Source organism: Artibeus jamaicensis, unplaced genomic scaffold (assembly GCF_021234435.1).
Source record: "Artibeus jamaicensis isolate MK-2021 breed Jamaican fruit bat unplaced genomic scaffold, CSHL_Jam_final contig_1015, whole genome shotgun sequence".
NCBI lineage: Eukaryota > Metazoa > Chordata > Mammalia > Chiroptera > Phyllostomidae > Artibeus > Artibeus jamaicensis.
In genome coordinates, this window is record NW_026521194.1 from 12,907,401 (window position 1) to 12,931,327 (window position 23,927).

Genomic DNA, 23,927 nt, shown 5'->3' on the forward strand with positions numbered 1-23,927 from the left:
AGAGGAGAATTGCATTGTGCAACTTAATCTTTTCGTATTACTATACTTATTTTATCATACCCATGGGCAGGTCATACAGTTTTCAGGCTAAGAGTTTATACTCTGAAATGTTACTCATGCATTTATATAGGGGTGGATCATTTTCACCTTTTCTAGTTAATTTCCTGGAATACAATTTCCAATCAATCTTTGCTACCATGGGTCTCTGTACTAGGCAGATACTTATTTTCCCTAGTTGGAGGGTTTTTCCAACTTCCTGTATTTTTTATCATAAATCCTGCAAGGAGATAGGTAGGGCAGGTTCATCCAAGGGTGGTTGGTATGCAGGTAGAACCTGTAATCATGAAATAGGGGGAGGAAAAAGACCTCTGATTAATTTAATGCATACTAAAAGTATATGAAAAGTCTAAAAGACTTCAGACATGTGTGAAACCAGCCAAATAAGAAGGCCTTATTTAAGTCTGTATACATCCTTTGGCAAAAAATTTTAAAATTTTTAAAAAATCAGCAATTTGATTGTGTCAGACAGAGAACTCTCAAAATTTTTTTCTTTTTTTTTTTAATATTTTATTTATTTTCAGAGAGAGAGGAAGGGAAGGAGAAAGAGAAGGAGAGAAACATCAATGTATGGTTGCCTCCAGTGTCCCCCTGGGAACGGCCGCCCCAGGCACCCGCAGGCCCACGCTCAATCCACTGAGCTGCGCCAGCCAGGGCTCAAAAATTTTTTTCAAGTTCATATGAAAATTGCTTTAAAAATAATGCCAGTTTTAACTATAATACAAAGTAGTATTATTTAGCAAAATACTAATAACTAACATACTGAGAGCTTTAAAATTATAAGACTCTTCTGGAAGAGAAATAAACTATAATAAAGACATTGATTTAAAATATTGATTTGTAAATAATCGATTTGATAAGTAGGTACTTACAACATGAGAGATACAAGGCACATTGAAGTTTCCAGTCTAAACTTCCTCACATTTACTCTGGAAGAAACTGAAGCCCAAAAGGGTCAAGTGAGTCATCCATTGTCCCTTGTGGAGGGTGATGTGAGGCTGGAGCTGATTTCATGAGACCCAGCCTGGGTTTCTTCAAATATGCTGTGCTTGGTAACCCACATTTTATGATGAGGTAGTACTATAAGGCTAATAATACCTTAAAAATTATAGTGAGAAGTTACATGTTAAAATCAGTGTTATTTTAATCAAAATCATCAACTTTATAAGGATTAAAGATTATTCCAACCATATAAGCAGTAACATTTTTACTTTTTGTTTTGAATTTTTAAATATTTATATTAAAAATTTCATAGTAATAGTTATACTCTAGTAAAAAATGTTTGTTTAATTTTTTAAAATGTCTCATGGAAGAATGAAAAGATCAAAGATTAGTTACCATATTTGGTAAGATAAAAAAGGAAAGACTGTAAAATAATGTCTATGCCTGTGAAATCATTCTAACCACAGTTCTAAAAGAAGAATTGCACGAAGTTATAATGTATTCATTATCTCCGGCTGATTACACTGAGGAAGATGTTACCCATTCAGATGTCTAACTTCTCCCATCTAAAACACAGAAACTAAACAGAATCAATCTAATGACTTTCCAGTTGAGTTGTCTATAGTATTCATTTTGAGGCTGACAAGTATACTAAAAACAATTTTTGTAAAACTTTAATAAACCTTTTGTGGTCTAAGTTAAGAAAATTCAAAGAACTGGAGGATGCTCTTTTGAAAATTTAGGTTAATCAATGTTTCACTGTCTGCAGTGATTTTCATGAGGATTATTGGCTTGTAAACAGTAATAATTACCTACTCCGCTGTCATTTGGTATTTACTACTGTAGTAGAATTGAATTATTTTGATTCTGAAATCTTTTAATTAACATGGAAAATATTTCTAAATAGTTACCAAGATTTCCATAAGTCCTAGGAGATTCACTCAGCTAGTAAAAGCAAGGAGAATGGACTAAATATACCAAAGTACTCTTGCAACTGTATGAACTTTTTACTGTTAATGAATATTTACCAGAGTATTATAAAAATTCTTACACAATCCTCAAATACGCAAGGTTTTTGTTAAAGTTATAGTCATTCCTAGAGGGGCTTGGAATATCTACCTGTACATTGTTGACCTTGAAATTGTGACATATTTTTAAATTAGGTGTTTTTATACATATTTCTGCTGACCCTGTTTATGCACCTGAGTGGGTCATATTTTCTACTCCATTTTAGTACCAAGATAGAATATCTACTTATACTTCTTTAATTTAAACTAAATGGAAAATATGTAGTCAGAATCCCAGTCACCAGATGTTTTCTCCTTAATACCATGAACTACTGGGTTCACTTTAGAACTTCCACCTCTTACCAATGATTTAGAGCTGGTATAGAAGGCACTGTCTTAAATGTTTATCAAGCCTTTGGGGAACCCATATGTTTCTGTGTTTTTAGCTCAAAAACTATCTAATATAAAATTCATAGTGAAAAAAGATGGACAACCACGCAATTCATTTAATGACATGAAGTATCAGATCAAATTCACTTCTTCTTTTTCACTACACTAAAGTGCCAATTCCAGTACCTTATGAATGGGTTGGTGTTATTCTTTGGTGTTGTTACTTTAGTAGGTAATCAGGTAATATTGTCATCGGGTACTCCGGGCACTCTTTGCTGGGACTACAGGGAGAAGAAAGGAAGTAGGGGCAATAAATTAGCTCATGCATACCTAAACACAGACTGATGTAAACATGATAAATATGGAGTATTCTTAATTTTGTCCCTGTATGGGGAGAGTCCTCTCCTCTTCATAACTCAAGTTTTCAGCACTGTATTTTGTACATTTCAGCTTTGTGGAGCCATTCTCTTGCTCCCAGGCCCTCCCAGGTGCTCAGGATTTTTCACATTCGCAGGCTATTGTTCCCTTCCACACAGGGGCACCCTCTGTTGTGATTCAGCAGAGCAAATTGATGCATGTATGCCTGCATTCCAGTGTTTATGAAAGTACCTAAAATACTGAAATATAATTTATTTATTCCATTATAAGCATAATGGATAACTTCATCCAGTGAATAACTAAAAAGGGTCTTTGAGGATATTAATAGATAAATTTATTTAAAGAAACAGGATGAGAATGGATTCGGAGTGGTTAATCCAGACTTTTGTACCCACTTACAGGAGGATTAGTCACAGATGCAATAGCCTTCTTTGATTTTTTAAATTTAATTACTCCATAGTGTCAATAATGTGTTTCATAAATTTGTGAGATTTTCCTGAAATTGGCTTTTATTTTCATCTGAAGAACATTATTAGGTTTCTCAGACAATGTCTAAACTGACTTAAAAAGGACCCATTGACTCAGTCTGTTTACTAAAGAAAAACATATTATTAAAAAAGAAATCATTGAGGTGTGTTATTTCAAGTTACATAGACAATACGGATAGCTAACTGAACTTTGTACTTAATTTTCAAATAATTTTACATACATCTGTAATGCCTCGGACAGAGAAACTCCAAATCATTTAATAAATGGATTACTCACATTTTATAGGAATGGCTTTTTAGAAAAAAATTAGTCAATCTACTTATTTTTGATTTGCTATTGAACAGATTTGGATATGACTCCTGTATTTGGATTATTCCTAGAGTATAATGACATATACTAAAAAGAAATCTTATAAGTTAAACTCCACTTTCACCTTTGTCTCTGGTAGTAGTCTCACTGAGGGTTTTCAGTGTAACTCCAACTAGATTTAGTATGGAACAGATGCAAAAAATAGAGGATTGTGGGAAAAAATTGTCATTTACATAATCAAGAAATTAAGAGTAGTTAAGCATATTTCAGCCCAGAATGAGTAAAGCTATAGAATTATTATCCAAGTATTTTAAAAAATCTAGACAATTCACGTAAAGTGGGTCTGTATTCCTCAAAGATCCATCTGATTGAAATCAAAGTGCGTTATTAACATCGCCTCTCCCCTGTATCCCAAATGGGAGCACGCCTCTTCACCCTCAGCATGCTTCTTTCTGTCCTTCCAAGGCCAGGGGAGCATAGGAAATGCCTCCACACTAACTCTGTGCACTCAGTCAAGACTTCCTGACACACCTAGACCCCTTTTTGTTTCTCCCATTCCTTTCAGGATGGTTATATAAATTCAAAAGCAATTCTTATTTTAATAGTATTTGAAGGTATCTGGAATATTTTGCAAATGTAAAAAAGTAAATCACCCTGTCATTAGTCCCATAAATTCAATTAGACAAATTTAAAGATTATTTTAAAAGATCATTCTTATTCTTTTTTATTTTAGCATTATATTGAATAATAAAATCAGTTCTCTAACTCGGGGATCTTAAAATATTTCAGTTGTAGGAGTTGATAAAAGAAAATCTGATTATTGACATGCTAGGGGAGTGTTTTCCAAAAGCAAACATGATTTAAAATGTTTTTGTTCACTACCCTAATTTAATTCATTTTAAAGTTCTTGCACACTGATTTCTTACTTGTCTCGGAAATCCTGCATAGACAAATTTTAGAAGTAAAATAAAAGTAAAAAATAAAATATTTGGAGTGAAAATTCTAATTTAAATTTGCTATTTTTCTACTATTTAAAAAGTTAATTCCATGAAGAAAGTTCCTCCTTCTTCCTTTTTATTACTTTTTCTATGGCAAGTGTGGGTAGTGGAAAACCCAGATTTTAAAGTTGCAGAATGCTATTCCATTGGGGAAAAAGTCAAAGACTTAAGTTTATATGTGTGTCACATGTGTGTTCATGTGTGTGTGCATATGTATGTGTAAAATTTAAAAAGTTTACCAAATTAGATTTATTTTAAATTGTTGACTATTTTTAAGACTTTATGAGCGGTTTTAGGTCAAGTATCTTTTTAAAACTTACTTAGTGTTGATTTAATTTGTCAGTTTTTGTATTTTTTTAAACTTAGTGTTGATTTTTAATTTGTCAGTTTTAGCAAATGAATCAAAAAAGTTAATTAAGATTAAATATAAGGCAACTTTAACGTGACAAATAATTTTTTCAACCTAATACATCATTGTAGAACATTTTGTAAACTTAGTTCATGAGCTCTCCAGATTTCTTAAGAAAAAACCTTAACTTCTGCTACATGCAGAGAGATCACAATTTTTTGGTGTGTATCTTATTAAATTTCAAAATGAGCAAGTGTGGCAAAATTTGAGATACACCTGATTTATCAATTTTTAATTTCTTTAGCACTTATATCAAATCTGTATGATAGAATATGCAGTGGCAGCTGTTAGAAAGGGGCCAGTTTATTTTCTTTATGAATTTCAGATTTCTTTTTTTAAATGAGTTTGCATTCAAATGGGACAACTGTAATAGCATAATCAACAAACTATATTTTAAAAAGTCCCACCAAAATACAGTGGTTTTATTACTCACTATTATTGTGAATGTTTCAGTTAGATATATAAAACATGACAATTCAGTTAAAAAAATGTTTAAACTATTAAAAGTGTAATAATTATTTAACTTCAAGTACAAAAATAGTCCAGTTCAGTCAAAATTGAATTGTTCTTAAAATTTTATTTTGATTCTCAACTTTGAGCTTTAATATGATATATTTATACTATTTATTAATTTACAATATGTTGCATGTCTGTCTTTAGAAATAGACAAACTTAAGTAATAGCGTTTTCTTCATGGTTTGATTAGCTGAGTTGGGTCCACATGCCCATTTTACTGCTTCGTGAACATTATTGATAATTATGGCTAAACAGTTTTGAAGCAATATCAGTAATAGGAGGGGAAATGCCTATCAAGCAAATGATTTTCACAACCAAGAGAAATGCCTGAATGAATCATTTTCTTGGGTATGCCCTGCTTATATAAGGACGTTTTGCTGAAGCCCTCACTGAGACTAGGAGAACTGAGGCCTGAGCTGTATGGAGGTGTTGTGGTAACGGGCTTTGCAACCTGGTTCGTTCACTGAACCTCTTGTCCACCTGACAAGAAAATTATCAGCTAAAAGAGAGAATTAGATAAAAGGTGCCTTTCAACTCAAAATTTATATGATTATTAGGAGAGCATGATTCAGTTAAGGAGAGCAATATGTAGTCAATCTGACCAAGAATTAATTATTTGCTTGGGTACTTCTTAATTCCGTGACTACCATCAGATACTTTAATACTTGAACTTCAGTTCTTTCATTTATAAATTAAAACTATAGATACCTGATTAGATATATCATTATGAGGACTGAAATATTATATGTAAAGCAACTGATAACATCAATAAAGCGATGGCACCTAATTCAATCAATTGTCAATTCTATTACTGTTATTCTTTTGAGTCAGTGACAGGAATTCTGTAAAATTTATATAAAGGCAGAAAACAACACTTGACCTAAAGCTTGAGACTTTAGATTTGAAAAGCAAATTCTAGGAAGGTAAAAGTTTAGAAGACCTAGAAGGAAGGTGAATATTCTTAGCACCAAGGACTGGCTCTAGTTAGCAGTGAAGGGCGACTTGGTCCCTTGCGTATGACCTACTTGGCCTTTCTCATCTCTTTTCCTTTCCTCAGGTGAACGTCCCTTCCACTGTAACCAGTGTGGAGCTTCTTTTACTCAGAAGGGCAATCTTCTGCGACACATAAAATTACACTCTGGAGAGAAGCCGTTCAAATGTCCTTTCTGTAGCTATGCGTGTAGAAGAAGGGATGCCCTCACAGGACACCTCAGGACCCACTCTGGTAAGTGTCAGCAACGCTTCCAGAGGAAGGCTAAAATGTGAGAGTCTCGGAGAGTGATGTAGATAAGACAGAGTCACTTACAGCTTTGGTACATGGCTAGGCATGACCTGGACAGTGTTTTTATTTGTGTACTTTGAAAAACCGAAAAACGTTGTGAGGTGCATGTGGGCCTTATGGATTCGGCAGAAGGAGCACTGTCAACTGAAGTCTCTTATTTCAAGCCATTGAAGTAAGCAAACAGCCGTTATACAAGTTTTCTCTGATTTGTTAATTTTATAATTATTAACCCAATAATTGTGATTAATTCAGGATAATGGGAAATATCTTTACATACTGATGTTACCTTTCATTGAGATGAAAGCTATCATCATTTTTATTATTGTTTTTTGACTGATTACAGCACCCAGGCTGGGACTTCAGTGGGCAGTCAAATATTACTATTTTTAAACTTGAAAATATTATGCTCATTTGCAAATTGGCTATTGGAATATACTATTTTCCCCTTTACCTCTTGTTCTTTTTTTAACTCTCAAACAGTAGTCACTGGATGCTTTCTGCAGTTATTCTCCATATCATAAATCATCATTAAAAATCTGGAATAGGTCTGATTTTTTAAATGCCAGGATATAGTACCTAAAAGAGAAGGAATGATAAGAAATTTGAATGATTCTCATTTGACTTTTAGCATGAATTGCCATAACCAAGAACTTAAGGGGGGAAATTAATATAGAATGCTCTCAATCTAGTTTTATATGCTTCTTCTATTTCTAGTGACATTAACATTTAATTTTGTTATAAAGTTATGTGTTCACCTACACTGACAAATGTTTTAGAGAGTCCTGTGGAGGTGATGCTTGCATTATCTTTCTTTATATTTTTCTTATTAAATCTTAAAGTTTTACCTTGTCTTTTAACATGAATGTGAAATATGTAAAACTATTTAGATATTAACTCAAATTTGGGGCAGTTACAGAAAAATGAAATTAATGCTGGCATTAAAACAAAATACTTTATATATTTTACTTTCCTTTCTGGCTCAAAATAATTCACTTATTTCCAACTATGACATTTTATATTATATGTTGAAATTAGGCTATGAAAACTATATCTGAAAGTGGTGTTTTGTTATAAAATCATTATTTTAAGATTTTTAAGACATGACAATTTTTGGGGGGCTAGCCATGTACACTGGCTTATTAACATGTTGTCAAATTGCCCAAGAATTATACAAAACATAGCTTTTCATGAACATACCTATTACATGAAGTTGAGGCAAAAATAACTTTAAATATCTATTATATATTTTTTCAAAATTGTGCTGCTGTTAATAATATGGTCTAGTGTACACATGTTTCTTTACCTGGTCATCGCCATCTTCCTAGAAGGTTCGATGCCTGGTGACACCTCAGGAAGGCATTTGATATTCATCTTGATTTCTCTTTCCTTTCATTTCCTTTTTGTTCTCTTCACAGATTTTTCCCTGTGGGTGGTGTCTCACAAGTGAAGACACCTTGGTTTTTGTGTTAGATTGAGCTGGGCAGCTTCAATTAGCTTCTGTATGCAAATTAGGTGTGGCCCATTGGAGGCACCTGATTGGTGGGTGATAAAGTGAGGGGAGGGAAAGATGTCCCTCCAAAAGTAGGTCACTCTCATTAGCTTTGGCCAGGCCAGACCCTTAACACTGTTTACATGGTTCTGTGTAATTGTAATGTTTGTGTGTATAAATTGAAGCTGCTTCTGTGGAATGTTATATTTTATAAATAAATATATTGCTACTTTAAGGTTCCAAAAAGAATCATGGCCCCTCTAAATACAGTCATGCTGATTTTGCAATTTGGTATATCAGGGCATGATTTTTGCTAATATAAACAGCAAACTCAAACTGGCTAATTGAAGAGAGTTTAATGGAGTAAGAGGGAGAGAAGGTTGTCATTCTGCTACTGCATCATCAAGGGATGATATGAATTCAGTCATCCTTCCAACTGGAATCTAAAATATTAGCCATCACCAGTGCTTTTCATAATAGATGAAACATGAAACAAAACTGCTAAAGTCTGCACTTCTGTAATTGGTCAGGAAAGTCAAACTGATCGTCACAGCATTCTTCTTCCACTCCCCATCCTAGCTTGCCCTTAACCCCTTTTTCAGCACCTGGGCTGGACAGGTTTCTTTATCTGATGGGTAACCCAAACCTTAATTCCTACAAGTACTGTGGTCCTGCCTTTGTTTTACAATAACCAGGATTATTGAGCAAATTTATTTTAAATAAGTGCCCCAGTGAATCTCCCGAATTCTAAACACAGTTGTCCTTGCCCCTATTGTACAGAAACCACCCCAAATCCCGTAGTATCTGGAAAAAACAACCAATAGCCCACTTCTCTCCCTATAGTTTGGCAGCTCGAGATGCCCCAGACAGCTGGGAAGTAGTCTCTGCTTCCAAAACAACAGTACCTGAACTCTACTCCATGGTGAAAACATTCTTCCCATGGGCACTGAGGTCTCCAAAACCGCCAATCCTGAGATTTCAGCACAGGGAGAAAAATCCTGTAAATGAGTTACTGGATATATTTATGTCGTAGCCACTCCTACCTTAACCTCTTTGTCATCAGACTCCACTGTGGCTGTGGAGGAGACACCGTCAGGCATAGACCATATCCCATAGAACACACCCAAACTTCTCCCAGCAGGAAGCCATACATGGACTGCTCCACTGGCGGTCTTACCCCTCTGTTTAGCCAGGTGATTCTGGATCACAGAACATAAGGCGTGAACAGTGGAATATGTAGGTTTGAGCCCATTGCTGTATTTCCTTTCCCATAAAACCTGTTCCTGGTTGAAAGGAATATTCTAAGAAATACCACGGTACTTAATTAAGACATTCTGTGAAATCCAGGTGCAGGGGAGCTTGCAGAAGTATTAAAGGAAAAGAACATACATCTATATCTGGAATATCTGTTACATCCTACGAGGATAAATTTCTCCCTCCCTCATATTACAAGCTGCCCAATGTAACCTGCGTGCTACCAACTGATGGGTTAATCTTCCTGGGTTAGTTGGGGTCTCTACTTTAGAAAGCTGGAAGCCAGCACTGGTGGTAGTAAATGAGTCATAGAGCAGGGAAAACTCTGTGTTGTTGAATCCGTAACATAGCTTCCCCCTTCTCACTTTGTACGTGGGCCACTTCCTTGAGCAGGCACAATGGTAGCTAAGTGAAGGCTCTGACTGACATTTGTAAAATAGATGGTCTGATTGGTTTGGGTCACACCACAGATGCTCTTGTCCAGGCTACTGAGAGCCCTCTCCATGTGGATACCTTCTAGGGGGCGTTCACATGGGACATGTCATCACGCTCTGTCCCAATTCTGTGAGGCCCCTTCCATAACTCTCATTTAGACCTTCAGCACCAATTTTCTAGTCTTGTTCTTCCAAGTCCTTCACCATATGGCCATGCCATGTGTCATTACCTTAGATAGCTCTCCTTCCCTGTAGGGTGTAGAGTCTGGAATTCTGCTGGGGATGTCCTTTCACTGCTGTATTTCGGGGCCGGCGCCCCTCTGTGGGCCTGAAACACAGTGGTTACAGCTCATACCAAATACCATGCCCTCTGTTTGCAGCTAGGTCCACACAGCCTCATTCTCCATGTATTAGTCACTGAGAACACCCCATAGGGCCATGCACGTGGTTGGAGGAGGGATTGTAGAGCAGTGGTAGTAGGTATCAGGGACACCTGAGCTACTTGTTCATGAAGTTAGCGTGGGCTTCCAAAACCTGCACAGTCCCAGTTTCATTTACAATGAAATGCTCTTGTGCACATCTTACCCCATATTATACTGAGTCAGAAAACACCAACTTCATTTTGTGTCATTTGGGCCACATAGTCATGGGAGTTTAGTGGCAAAGTACTCTCAGTGTTAAACAGAGTCCAATATGAATTAGGACAGACTTTTAAAAGGGAGAATAGTTAGCCCTGGCCGATATGGTTCAGTCGGTTGAAGTGTTGTCCCGTAAACCGAAAGGTCATGGGGTGCAATTCCCAGTGAGGGCACGTACCTAGGTTGTGGATTTGGTCTCCAATCCGGGCCCATGCAAGAGGCAACTGATTGATGTTTCTCACATTGATGTTTCTCTTCTCCTCTCTCTCTTTCCCTCCCTTCTTCTCTCTCTAAAATAAATAAGCATGTCCTCGGGTGGGGATTGAAAAAGCGGGGGAGAATAGCTATTGGCACAAGATCTCATGTGTTTTCTTAAAAAAAAAAACAACAGTCCTGCACTCCGATGCCTCTGTTGACAGAGATGTTGTACAGCCACAAACATTTCCAAAGGTCACTGCATTGCTGGATCTTAGAGCCGAAGGCATAGGGCAGCTTTCATCATAGCAGAGGTATGTGCTGCAGATCCTTTCCTCTCCCCAGCCCTCTCTCAGCACTGACAGCCTGTGGAATACCTGGTACGTGCATCAGAGCAGCGTACCCAGGGTGCAGTGTCTTTTTCCAAAGTCCAAAGAATGCACCGCATCTGTGCCTTCTTCACGAGATGTGCAAAGGACAACAGCATGCCATTTGCTACAGAGGATCAATTTCAACATGCCCGGGCCACTGGGCCCATAACATTGCACCAGTGCTGCAAGTCTCTGAACTTTCCAGGGAGATTATCTCCTGTCCTCCAGCCCATATCTTCCTGAGGTATCTTAGGTATTTACCACTTCCTGCTCATCAAGTCCAATCAGTATACCATGTTCCAGCTAGATGTTCTGTGAGATGTCAAGATGAACAAGATTTCTTTGGGCTATATTATGACAAAGAGAGGAGAGTTGACCTAACCCTAAGGTAAGATAGTGAAAGTATGCTGTCCCTGCAATGTGAAAGCAAACTGCTTCTGATTATCTTTGTTGATAAGGCACTGTTTTAAAAAGAAATGGTTAATACCTTCATACCTGGTGTCAGGGGCTATTTTAATGTGATCCAGTGAAGATGCTGGAGTGAGACATGCATTTGCAGTTGGCATTATGAGGTTGTTAGGTCGGCACTCATCCACAGAACTGTCTAGGTCTTACATTAGCCCCCACCCAGCCAAATAAAACAGTTTAAACGGGTATGTTTTAGGAATCGTCACTTCAGCACCTTTCAGTTTTAGTTACTGTCTTGGGAGAGCTGATAGTCCGAGGGCTGTGCTCACCAGTGTGGCAGCCACTAGCCACGTATGGCTGTTAATCACCTAAATACGCTAGTGCACATGTTGCAATATTTTGGATGAAATAAAATACAGGGGGGCCAAAAGTAGGTTTACAGTTGGGAGTATGGGAAACAGCTAATTAAGCTGTTGTAATAACCAGAACCTGCATGCCTTTCTCCATATGAATAACTGTAAACCCACTGTTGCCCACCCCTGTCCATTTAAATCAGGGGGCCCGGATCTGTTTGCACGTCTATCATTGTTCTCTCCAGCCTAGCGAGGACAGTTACCATAAAGATCTTTCTAGCACTCTGGTCCTTTCCTCACCATGTAATTATTTGGTTAAGGGTGTATCCCACAGGCCCTTCCAGGGGTACAGTAAGGGATAGGTTGAACAGGATGATTCATAATATATACTTTCCAATATCCTTACTTACTTGAGCTTTTGGACTTACTACACTTCCATCTGCCAGGAAATTTTTGGCCTTTCAACTTCTCACTGAATCAAGGATGCAATTAATCAGTCACCCCCACTCACTCTAGGCAATATGCTAAATCTCAAATCCCAGATGAATGCACATATATTGATACATGTGGCCCGATCTAGCATTTTAGTTAATTTTTTAGTCTAAAAACCTTAGAAACAATCTATTATATTCCCCTACGTGCTAGCTAGACTCCTGCTGGTACAAACTGACAAAGTTTTGTAAATCTTTCAGTGACTAGGATATCATTTCCTAGATCAGGCCTTGGTTTTTGACTCCGTTAAGATGTAACTTATTATGAGCCTGAGGTCAATGAGAAGTAATAGGAGTAAGTCCTGAAAAGAACTGCCATGTCTGTGTGGTTTCTGCCTTAACTGAAACAATTGGGAGTCTTCTTATTACATGGAAATGATGTTGATTTCCTTAGATGGAAGAGGTCGGGGTGAGGATGACTGTGTCTTCTAGTAAGGATGGCTCAGGAAGGTTTGGGGATTCAAAATTCTGAGCCTTCCCAGTGTTTGATCAGATAGTACCGGCCCCTGTTTAACTCTTCCCTGGTCAGGACCCCATTACCAAGACCAGCAGTACGGGCACTGCCGTTTTATTTAGCACAGCAATGCTCTAAGTCTTCAAACCAGATTCAGGAGTTGTCTTTAGCCTTACCTGCCCTGAGGCTTAAGTAAATAAGGACTCTTTTAAAGCTGCCTGAGAAACCTGATCCCTTACCTCTGTTCTAATTTGGCCATTCAAAGCCTTCAATTTGTTTTTTCTCCTTGGTATTTGTCTTAAGGCCATCTTAGCTATCCCTCACCACCACCACTTTGGCTTTAGCAAGTAAAGGCCGCAGCACCTAAAACCTGGCTGTGCATGTGCACTTTACTCCATGCTACCTCCAGGGGTAATTTGAGTAATCATGTTGCCAACACATGCCTAGAATTACCAGTATTTTATTAACTCCCTGGTAAGGTGGCCACCCTGTTCTCTTTAAATATGAGCAACCCAATGGCAGAATGTCATTCTGATGGACTTTGGCCTTGGGCCACTACTGCTACTCATAACTATCAATCAGGGTCTTGACAGGAAGGCACTGAGACCCTGAAATGGGGAATATTTGGAGATGCCCTGTGAAAGGACTAATATTTGCAAAAGAATGATTAGGTATAAAGGAAACCAATGAAGGGTGGTTGAAACGCTCTGAATTAGCCCCAGGTCTAAGGGGCCAGAGGATGGAGAGGCCCCTGGAATTAAGAGAGGTAGGAGACTGACTTTCTGGAGAACGCACACCTGTTAGACATGTGACTGAAGAGTAAACACCTTGACTGCGCTCTTTCCACCCTCCAGTCTCTGGCTGATGCCTCACTTTAACTGACCCTCAGAGAAGCCTGTTGAGGACTCCAATAAGAATTAGCTTTTTTTAGGAAAAGAGTGAAAATGGCTATGGAGGCAAACAGAGAATGTGCCGCAGACTGACCAAAATTTAAGAACTAGTGCTTAAAATAACAGTATAAGGTATTAAATGTACTGTAATGATTTTAATTTTTATGATTATTAATATTATTATTAGAAAGTATTCTGCTCCCACGCCACTCTTTGGGTAATGTCTGTTCATTGTTTTGTTTTAGTTACTGTGTTCTATAGTAGTAGTATTGCATCTCTATGTCCTGTATTTTAGATTTAAAAAATTTTCCATCTAGTAGGTTGATAACAATGAGCCCAGAGCTGATGTGCACTGATGTTTCTGTGAGATTATACATATATGAAAGACACCATTTCAAATGGAATTATCTTTTGGAGGGTAGGCCGCTTGAAATACAGGCTTCTCCCACTAGGTGCAAGTTCTAGGAACCCATCTGTACCAGTGTACCAGCTGATGATACTTTGAGAAGCAGTGTTTGGCTTCAGTGAATTTCTTTTGAAGACTCTTTCAGCATGTCTGTCCATTGCATGATGGGTGATTTAGGAGCGCACCTGCCCACACTGCACTAAGTGTTCAGCAGTTTTTGACCAAAACCAGCATGGCCCCTGTGGCTCACCTGTTCTGCTTACCAGATCTTGCCCTGAGAAAACTTTTTTTCTGTTTCACTGCATGAAAAAAGTCCTCAAAGGGAAACATTTTGCCAATGTGGAAGAGGTGAAGCGAAAAAGAGCAAAAGCACTAAAAGGCATCACAATCAATGAGTTCAAAAACTGTTTTGAGCAGTGGGAAAAAGTCTTGGTAGGTATAGTGCGTCAAATGGAGAATACTTTGAAGGGGGCTCAAGTTTAAACATGTAAGACTAAATATACAATTTTTCATAAATAAATTCTGTTTTTGGGGTCCCCCTTCATATATATGTTTAAAAAATGAAAAAGACATTTAGGAAAATATACAGCATATAATATACATTCTTTGATTATCTTTGCCCACGTCCAATTCTGTCACATTTGTTTTTATCAGCCCACCTTTATCAAATCTTTCTAAAGTGATGAATTAGTTTTGATAGAAAGAACTTTCTTTCATACTTACTTTATTGGAAAATGGATGTTTTAATAATTTACATGATTACAATAACATACAGCTGGCATTAACAGATGTGGCTAGAATCATAACTGAATCTTAGTGAATACCCAGTTCAGCTGCTGGAATTATTGATATTTATGTGGGCATACCTAAGAGAGGCCTATGTGTGTCAGGAATTGAGCATTTCAGGTCACCCGTTGGTGTGTTTTTCAAAGGGAATGCAGAGACAGTCAAGAAAGATTCTTGCTATGACTCTGCCTTTTGCACAGGCAAGGATACAGAGACACAGAGGGGTCATATGGGCAGAACCTGGATTCACATTCCAAATTCTGTATTTTATGCTGCATATAAAGGATGACAGCTTATTCTACAAAACTTTAACCTGACGAAATCAACTCATGATAAAGAAAAGAGTATACTATCTGGAAGTTAAGATGTTAACGTTAAGGTTCTAGAATGGGCTCACTGCAAATTAGCTATGTAATAATGACAAGTCAATTTAATCTTCAAGTCTTCCGACCCTACTAATACTGTACGATGCTAACTACAGTGTTATCTTTCCTACCATTACTTTGCTGAGCAGTTTCTGTGACCAGACTTTAAAGAGTAGTCCCCACTCCCCAGTTATTTTTACTGTTTTAACTGTTAAAATAGATTTGCAGAACATGGAATAGATTTTAAGTTGGGGGTTTTCAAATGATCTTCACAGGGCCGATATTACTTCTCTGTTACTGGCTGCTAACTTAAGTCTAAGCAGTATCCTCAATATAGTTACTGGTTTTCCATTTGTGGTTCCAGTCATAGTTGGTTCACTCAAAATACATGCACTTTTAATAAATGTTTGGAAAAGCTCCCTTTGTCTTCTGAAAACCAGAAGTATAAAAAATGTTGAATTCCCCCTCCTTCCCACTGTAGTAGAAAATGGGATTCAGTGTACAAATTCTGACTAGTAGATTTGCTTGCATGTTTTAAATTTTCATTATAGTCATTGATAACATTTTTAAATTTTGAAAGGTTGTTTGGTTTTACCAAAAATAAATCAGATCCCTTTAAAGAGCAAAAATACTTCCGTAGTATTTACCAGTATTTGCCATGGAAAAGTTTGTTTTCCAGCAATAATATTTTTTATCCTCATCTGATGATATGCTTAGAGAGAAAGGGAGGGAGACAAAGAGGGGGAAGAATCATCATGTGAAAGAAACATCATTTGGTTGTCTCTCCCACACGCCCTGACTGGGACTCAACCTGCAACCCAGGCAAGTGCCCTGACCAATAATGAAACCCAGTCTTTCGGTTTATGGGGCAACGCTCCAACCAACTGAGCCACTCTGGCCAGGGCAGCAATAATTTTTTTGAGTATAATTTTATTATTTCTGGAAATATATCAAACCAAGAGCAGATGATTTTTTTTCAGTGGCAGATAATTTTCGTCAACAACTCCTGTACTTTATTCCCTACTTCATAGGATAATGACGAAAGAAATCATAACCTTTCCAACTTTGGTTACAAAGGTGCTGTACCTTAATTTTGGAATGTTTTCCATTTAGGAACTAAAAAAATGAAATGATACAATCTAAGTTTTATTTGTACAGTGATCACCAGTGTTTGCTTTTTTAAAAATTATTTTCACTTAATGGGTTATTTAGATTTATTCTATTTACAGTGATACTGGGCACATTATCAGAATTCCTTTATCTTAATGCATTATTTTGGCTAAATTTATGTATTACTAGAAAGTGCAGCCCTTTTTCTACTTTTGCTCCTTTGAAATAATCAGAACAAAATGAATGGCTGAAAAGGGGGTAATAAAGATCTTTTTACATGTGAAAATTAAATGATATTTTAAGAGAATGGAAAGAGAAGGAGAGAGAAATAAAAAATTGGAATGTGTCTTCAACAGTATATCAGCTGAAAATTCTTAGCCCAGTGAGAAAATAAAATACACTTTTATAAACAGATCCCAACCTTAGGCATGTAGTTGTGAGAAAGTAAAAGATACTGGCTTCTATTTCAAACTCTCTATTCTTTAATCATAAGATTTACCACACAAGTCATCTAATTTGCTTTACATAAATTTATAACATACCATAGTATTTTTGAGATTTTAATGACAAATCAGTGCGGATGCTAAAAAAGTCAAATGATTTTTAAATTAGTTTTGGTTCTTAGATTTTTTTAGTTTGACAAGTGATTATAGTTATTTCATTCCTAGAAATTTGATTAGTTTGCCTCATACATTACATGTATCACTCCTTTTGTCTTTATTATACCCGATACACTGGGGAAATTGTGTTTCAATGAAATCCTGGGCCCCCTGTTAATCAAAGTAATATTTAACATACTTGTTCTCTTTTAAGTCTAGGAGGAACTAGAATTGCATATTTTTTCTAATTAGCATTTCAGGTATATTTCTCACATACTCTAATGCTGTGCCCAAGTTAAATATTTAAAACAGGATAGAAGAGTATGTATTTTGATATATGGAAACATATTATACATGTGTTATAAATTCATTTGTATAAATTATAAAGAGAGACAGTAAGTATGCTTCTCACACAATCTGCAAAGTTTTCATTCCATATCCAAAATTCAGTTTTGGTAATTAGATTGTACTGGACTCAGATTATCATAAAAATTCTGTGTTGCATAAAAATGGAATTTTGGGGAAACATTTGAAAATGAAAACTCCTAATATTTCAAGGAAATTTACTCATCTCTTGTATTCCACAAAAGTCAAATGTTCCTTAACACTAGCATATTTTTAAGATACTTATTTTAACACTAACATATTGTGCCAAGATATGTAAATAAAATATCCTTGAATAAATGGATCAGTGCAGAAATTTTACAGATTTTTTACTCATCTCGTTACAAGAAAATGAGAATTACTTTGTTTTTTACATAAGACCTGTTATAAAGTTTTAAGTAAAACCTTTGCTTTCAATTAACCCAGTATTTAGTATATGATATAACATTTTATTTGAATATAGCCCCTGAAAATAAATACTTAGTAAAAATAGGTTACCTTATACAGTCTTGTGCCACTTAACAGTGGGGGATATATTCTGAGAAATGTGTCATGAGGCAATTCTGTTATTATGAGGACAGCATAGAGTATACTTTCATAAACCTAGAAGGTGTAGCCAACCTCCGTAATTTTTGGTGCAGTCCTTTTAAGGCACACATTCATTACCAGCATCATCACAGACACGTGAGAAATGCATTGCACTGAAAAATTCCGATGGCTACAACATCATATCCGATGGTACAAACTCTCCTAGTGGTAGGAGTTCTTCAGCTCCATGTAGTCGTACGGGACCACGTCGTACATCTTTGCTGAAGTGCCATCATGTGGTGTGTGGCCACGTAGCTGTATCAGGTGGCCCCGGAGTAATAGCTCTTTGAGGAAATTTCCAGTGCGAAAGTCCTCTTCTGACTTAGGATCAGTAAGTCTACATTTGTGAAAAAGTATTATTTCCAAATGCCACCAAGGAATGTTGAATTTTACAACAATACTTTATAACTTTTTCGATGGTTGACAGTTTTCAGCTTAAGAAGTTTGTTCTTTGTGTCTAATTGTCAGTTTAAAGCTATTTGGTCTTATAAAAAGGAGCTGGACCAAATGTACCACCTAAATATCTACCTGTTAAAACAGCAATAACTGCCTCCTCATTGCACATTTTTAGTTATTTTTTATAAGGACTCTTTTTATTTTGCATGACTCTGTTAATTCCAAGGAGTTTGTTTTATCCATTAAGTACCTCAGAACTGTGCTTGTATTCATTCCTAGTATTGATTTTTTAAACTGTATCACTTGAATAGTACTACATTGCTGCAAACTCACTTAAAAGTTTGCCTTTTATTTTAAACTCTAGTTTGTCATGTTCAGTTATGCCCTTAACTATAAAATAAAACATTATGATTCACCTGCTCTGGAATATATTTGGATGTTCACCTTTAGTAGAATGTTCAACCCACCAACAGTAATTTTAAAGGTGTAAACTACACAGCCTCAAGGAAGCCAGTAAGAAGAGATAGCTTTCTCCTCATATTCAAATCTCTTAAAAATAAAATACAAAAGTAGCATCTGGCTTGGATTGAGATAGGGGTAACCTTTGACCATATTGTTAAAGAAACAACTTAATGTCAAATGTTCTAGTGATATGTCTCATATGGGCGATCTGTTCATTCGTCATGAAAATGCTACGCCCTCAAATGTATTGTCACTTCCTACTAAAAGGTCCACCCCCTCAGCCACATCATTTCCTTAAACTGCTGACTGCTATTGGTCAGGAATTCTATTAGACTGAAAGGTATTCTCAAGTACTTGTAGCACTGCAGTCACTCACTCTCTTTTCCAGTACATTCTCTTTCCATCTTATTTTGTTTAAATTCTCTTCCTCTCTTGTCTCTGCTTTTGCCTTCTACTCTTTCTTTTGCTTTTCTCATAGATTTTCCCCCAATCCCTCAGTGTTTTCTTTAATATTACTTTACTTTGTTTGTTGAGGAGACTGCCAGGAAAAGTGCCTAAGTAAGTACCTTTAGTTTATATTACACCAAAATGATTTGTATAACATGGAGTTACTACAGGTTATAAACTTTCAGGTATTAATAATACTGATTATTTTGTGAAGTGACTGGAGAGTAGAAAATATCTAAAAATTAAGTACTTGGCCAAAAGATTATCATCATCAGTTATATTCATATTGATACTATTTTAAAACCTGATCACCATGACTTCTCTACCAGAATTGCCAAAGAGAACCACTTCAAAAATACCAGTCCATGGGCCAATATATAATAATAGACATACTGAATAAAACCATGCAGGTTCAGAAATGGAATCTAGTGCAACTTATTCATAATAATGATGGTGCATTAAGTGTAGTATAATTTGTCCTGCAGGTTTCCCATGAGAAGGATCTGTTCTCACCTGATTGTAGGTAGACTGGGCACCTGGCCCACTTTCTGGATGATCTCCCAAGTGTGAACTTTCCCCACCCTCCACCCCCTCCTTTGCTTCCTGGAGGTGGTTGGTAGAGGTGGATCGCACTGACAATTACACAAGCTGTGTCAGTTGCACACATAATCTACATAACTGTGCTGTACTGATTTTGTCCACCAAGTCCCATACTGATGCCCTTGGTGCCTTCTCTGTATACTTGGCAATAAATACAGAAAAGAAGGGATGGGATTAGTATCTTCATTCCTGAATCTTAAAACATACACTTAAGGCCTTGCCTATTGAAATTTGATCAGAAGGGAAAAGCCATTTTCACTTAGGTCAGTTTCAGAAATAATCCATGTGATTTTTACAAAGTAGAACACCTTTTTTATTATTTTTCCACCAAACAAATAATCCTTTTATAGTTTACCCTATGTTCCTTAATGAAAAAAAAAGTTTAAATAACATATGATAGTATATTTTAAGTGAAATTTTTTCAGGTGCTTAGCAGTAATCAATCTTCTTTAAATTTCAGTCACTTAGTTCACTAAAGAGTTAGTGAAGAGAAGAGAAGTCATTCTTCTGCAGCACATACTTGTCTGATGTTGCCCTCCACTTTGGCGCAAAAACAACAATTAGGTCAGTTTATTGCTAAAAACCTTCCTCCTTACCTTTTTCTATTGTCAGAAATTCTAAAGAAATAGGCAAAAATCAAGGTCCTATTTCTTATTCTTCTTACTCTTCTACAGACATAGTCCTCATTCCCAAGTATACCATCAGCGTTTTATGCCCTACATAGGTGTTGGTGTGGACAATCTGAACTTGGGGCCAGTACATACTTTCTCTTTGACGTCCCTGAGCCTGCAGGCCAGCATCTTTGGAACTCCAGGGCAGAAGTGGGAAAGCTGCATGCTAACTTCATTGCTCCCTCAGTGTCCAAAAGGGCGCATCATACTTTTTCTGGAGAGGAGGGGAGTGAGCTAACCTCCACCCTCTCCTTTTATTTTCCTACTTGATCCCTGTATGCGAGTCAAAGAAACCTGTTTATACACAGCCTGTACTATCTTGCCAGATCTTGTAAGTAAACTCCCAAATGGTAGAAAATCATGCAAATGAGGTAAATAAAAACCAATGTCATTCATCATAAGAATACAAAATATAAGTGAAAAAACTAAATTTGTATTTAAGGGATCACATGTCATCTGTCAGAGTGTTACCCCCTTACACTGTACAGAAATATGATGATGTAAGCCTGTGGATCAGAATGAAAGACCCGCACTTCAGCAACTTGAAACAAGAGATCTTGTCATATTCTGTTTCACATCTGCATCCCTTATACTGTATCGGATTGGATGAATGAATGAATCTATGGACGCTTTCAGTTCAACATTCTCACATTAAGTAGAAAGTTCATTTTTTAATACTAGTGGAGGTCTGTGGTGGTTATATCTATTTTTTAGTAGATGATAAATCTCAACTCATTATAAAAACAAAAGTTAATGGCTAATATTTAGTAGTCTCTTATATTGTGACAAGCACTATTTTAAAGCCCTTAATTTCCTTAATATAAGGAAAGTCAAATTTTAAGAGAGAGATGCTACCTAATATCCCCACAATGTATGGTCCCATATGTAAAGCTTTATTTTATTAAGGTTATTACAATTTTACCTTATTTTTGTTTATATTTTTCCAACAGTGTATTATTTGGATTAGATTTTACATACACACACACAAGTGCTGAGCATAATAAAACTAAAGATCATATCATGCTCAAATAAACAAAACATGCTCCATAATGCTTGATGACATAGAGAAATTTAGAATAAAATTAAAAATCTAAGAGTAGTATGGATTACCCTTGTGAGAGTAGTTTTTAAAAGTTATGCTATTCATAGCAGCACAATTTACAATAGCCAAGAGCTGGAAGCAACCTAGGTGCTCGTCAGTAAATGAATGGATCAAAAAATTGTGGTACATATACACAATGGAATTCTATGCAGCAGAGAAAGAAGGAGCTATTACCCTTTGCAACAACATGGATGGAACTGGAAAGCATTATGCTGAGTGAAATAGGCCAGGCATTGAAGACAAATACCATATGATCTCACCTTTAACAGGAAGCTAAACAACAAAACAAACAAACAAACAGAATAAAAACAAAGACACTGAAATAGAGAACAAGTGGGCAGTGACCAGAGGGGAGAGGGAAGGGAATTTAAGGGGGAAAAAGGGGAGGGATTTTGAGGAGCAAGTGTGAAAGACACAGGGATGAGGACTGGGGGGGAGGAAGTGGGAGGGAGGTGGGGAGACAGGGCAGGGGGGGCTGGGATGGGAGAAATAGACAAAAAACTGTACTTGAAAAATAACTAATAAAAATTTTTAAAAAGAAAAGAAAAAAATAAATGTAAATAATACTAAAAATAAATAAAAGTTATGCTATTCTATAGTAAAAATGTTTCTATCATTACCATATGTGCATATTGTATGCTACTTCCAATATACTCAGGGGAAAGTGTGATATAAACTCTTCTTTGCCTGATTCTGGAGCCCATGCTGCCAGTCACCACACTCTTACTGACCAACCTATTCTCCGTACAGCAGCCACAGTGTTGTTTTAAAACCCATTTTAAATCAGGTCATCCCTCTGCTTAAGATAATGACTTTCCATTGTTCTCAGGATAAAATCAGACTGCTTATCATGGCCCAGAGAAGCTCTGCCCACTCCACTCTCACTCTGCTTTTTTTGCCAACCCAGGTTCCTTTATTCTTTGCTACCTGTGGGATATTGCACTGGTGATCCTAGAAGTCTTTACCTTCAGCTCTTTCCTCAGTTCTTGGCATGATTGCCTCATCATGCTTTCAGACAGTTGGCTTCTATAAGCACCCTACCTAACGCATCCTCCTAGTTACTATCTTCCCAGCTCTATCTTAAAGTCCAGTAAAGCTTCTTCCATCAGGATCTTTGGTTATCTTGGCCTTTTATTCATGGGTCTGTTTCCTGTCTGTGCCCCTCCCCCTGCCATTCTAATGTAACCTCTGAGAGGTTATGGACCTCCTCTGCCTTACTGACGTATTACCCAACTCTTTGAATGGTGCTTGGCATACAATAGGTAATAAAAAAATTGTTGATTCGTTGAATAAGGAGAGTCTTATGGTATATACTTAATCTAAGAAGAAATTCCGTAAGGGAAAAGGAAGAAAAACACTAAGCTGTTCTAATTTCCAGAAGGTCAGCAAATGTAAGTTTGTGAATCACAAATATAAATCATACATTTAGATAATTTTGTCTTGTGAAATTAGATGTAACTCAAGAGTGCTCTTCTCACTCATTCCTGGATAATAGACACGCAGGGCATCCTCCAGTTGAAAATTCTTGGTACCAGGTGAAAAAGCCTAAGAAAGCTCCACTAATGAAATGATACTTATTTATTCAACACGTTTTCTTGAGTATCTTTATGTCAGACATTTTCCTAGGCACTTGAGATACGAAAGGGAAGGAAAAAAGATCTGACTGTGTGGAACTTACATTCTAATGAAAGGAGATGGGCATGAACAGTGAACACAATAAATGAGTTCATTGGATAGCATGTTAGAAGGTGATGAATGCTCAGGGGTGGGGAAGAGATGCCATTTATTGAACACTTACTGTGTGCCAAGGACCTCGTACGTTTTCCATATGCATATTTTTGTATTTTTCACAAAAGTGCTGTGAGTTAGGCACAATTTTTTACTCATTTAACTTAACCCAGGGTTCACACACAGCTAGTAAGTGTTAGGGCTACAAGTTGGAAACCAAGTAAATCCACATGATGGATATACATGCACCCACATTATTTAAATTAAATTAATTCATTAATTAAAACAAATTGTCCGCTTCAAAATTGATTGGACCTATTTAATATCCAAATTTCTTGCTTACTTGGGTTAGTATAATATTTGAAAGCCTTGCTACTTACCTGAATTACATGGGAAAATCAGATAATAAAAACTGTTTAGAGAAAGAACAGAAATCATATCTAAAAAATTTCATGTGATTTCGTTATTACTTTATTCTATATGCCTCAGAAGTTCTTACTTGGCTTTCTATTTACTTTCTATTCCTCAT

At 36.6% G+C, this 23,927-nt stretch overlaps 1 protein-coding gene across 16 annotated transcripts in view; it reads left to right on the forward strand.

Moving 5' to 3' along the window:
* Nucleotides 1–23,927, forward strand: part of IKZF2 (IKAROS family zinc finger 2) — a 142,018-nt gene that overhangs the window by 86,755 nt on the left and 31,336 nt on the right. For all 16 annotated transcript variants that reach the window (XM_037131616.2, XM_037131619.2, XM_037131607.2 and 13 more), the window contains one exon: nt 6,553–6,720. In XM_037131616.2, coding sequence (XP_036987511.2) covers nt 6,553–6,720 — 168 coding nt within the window. The remainder of the gene's footprint in view (nt 1–6,552; nt 6,721–23,927) is intronic.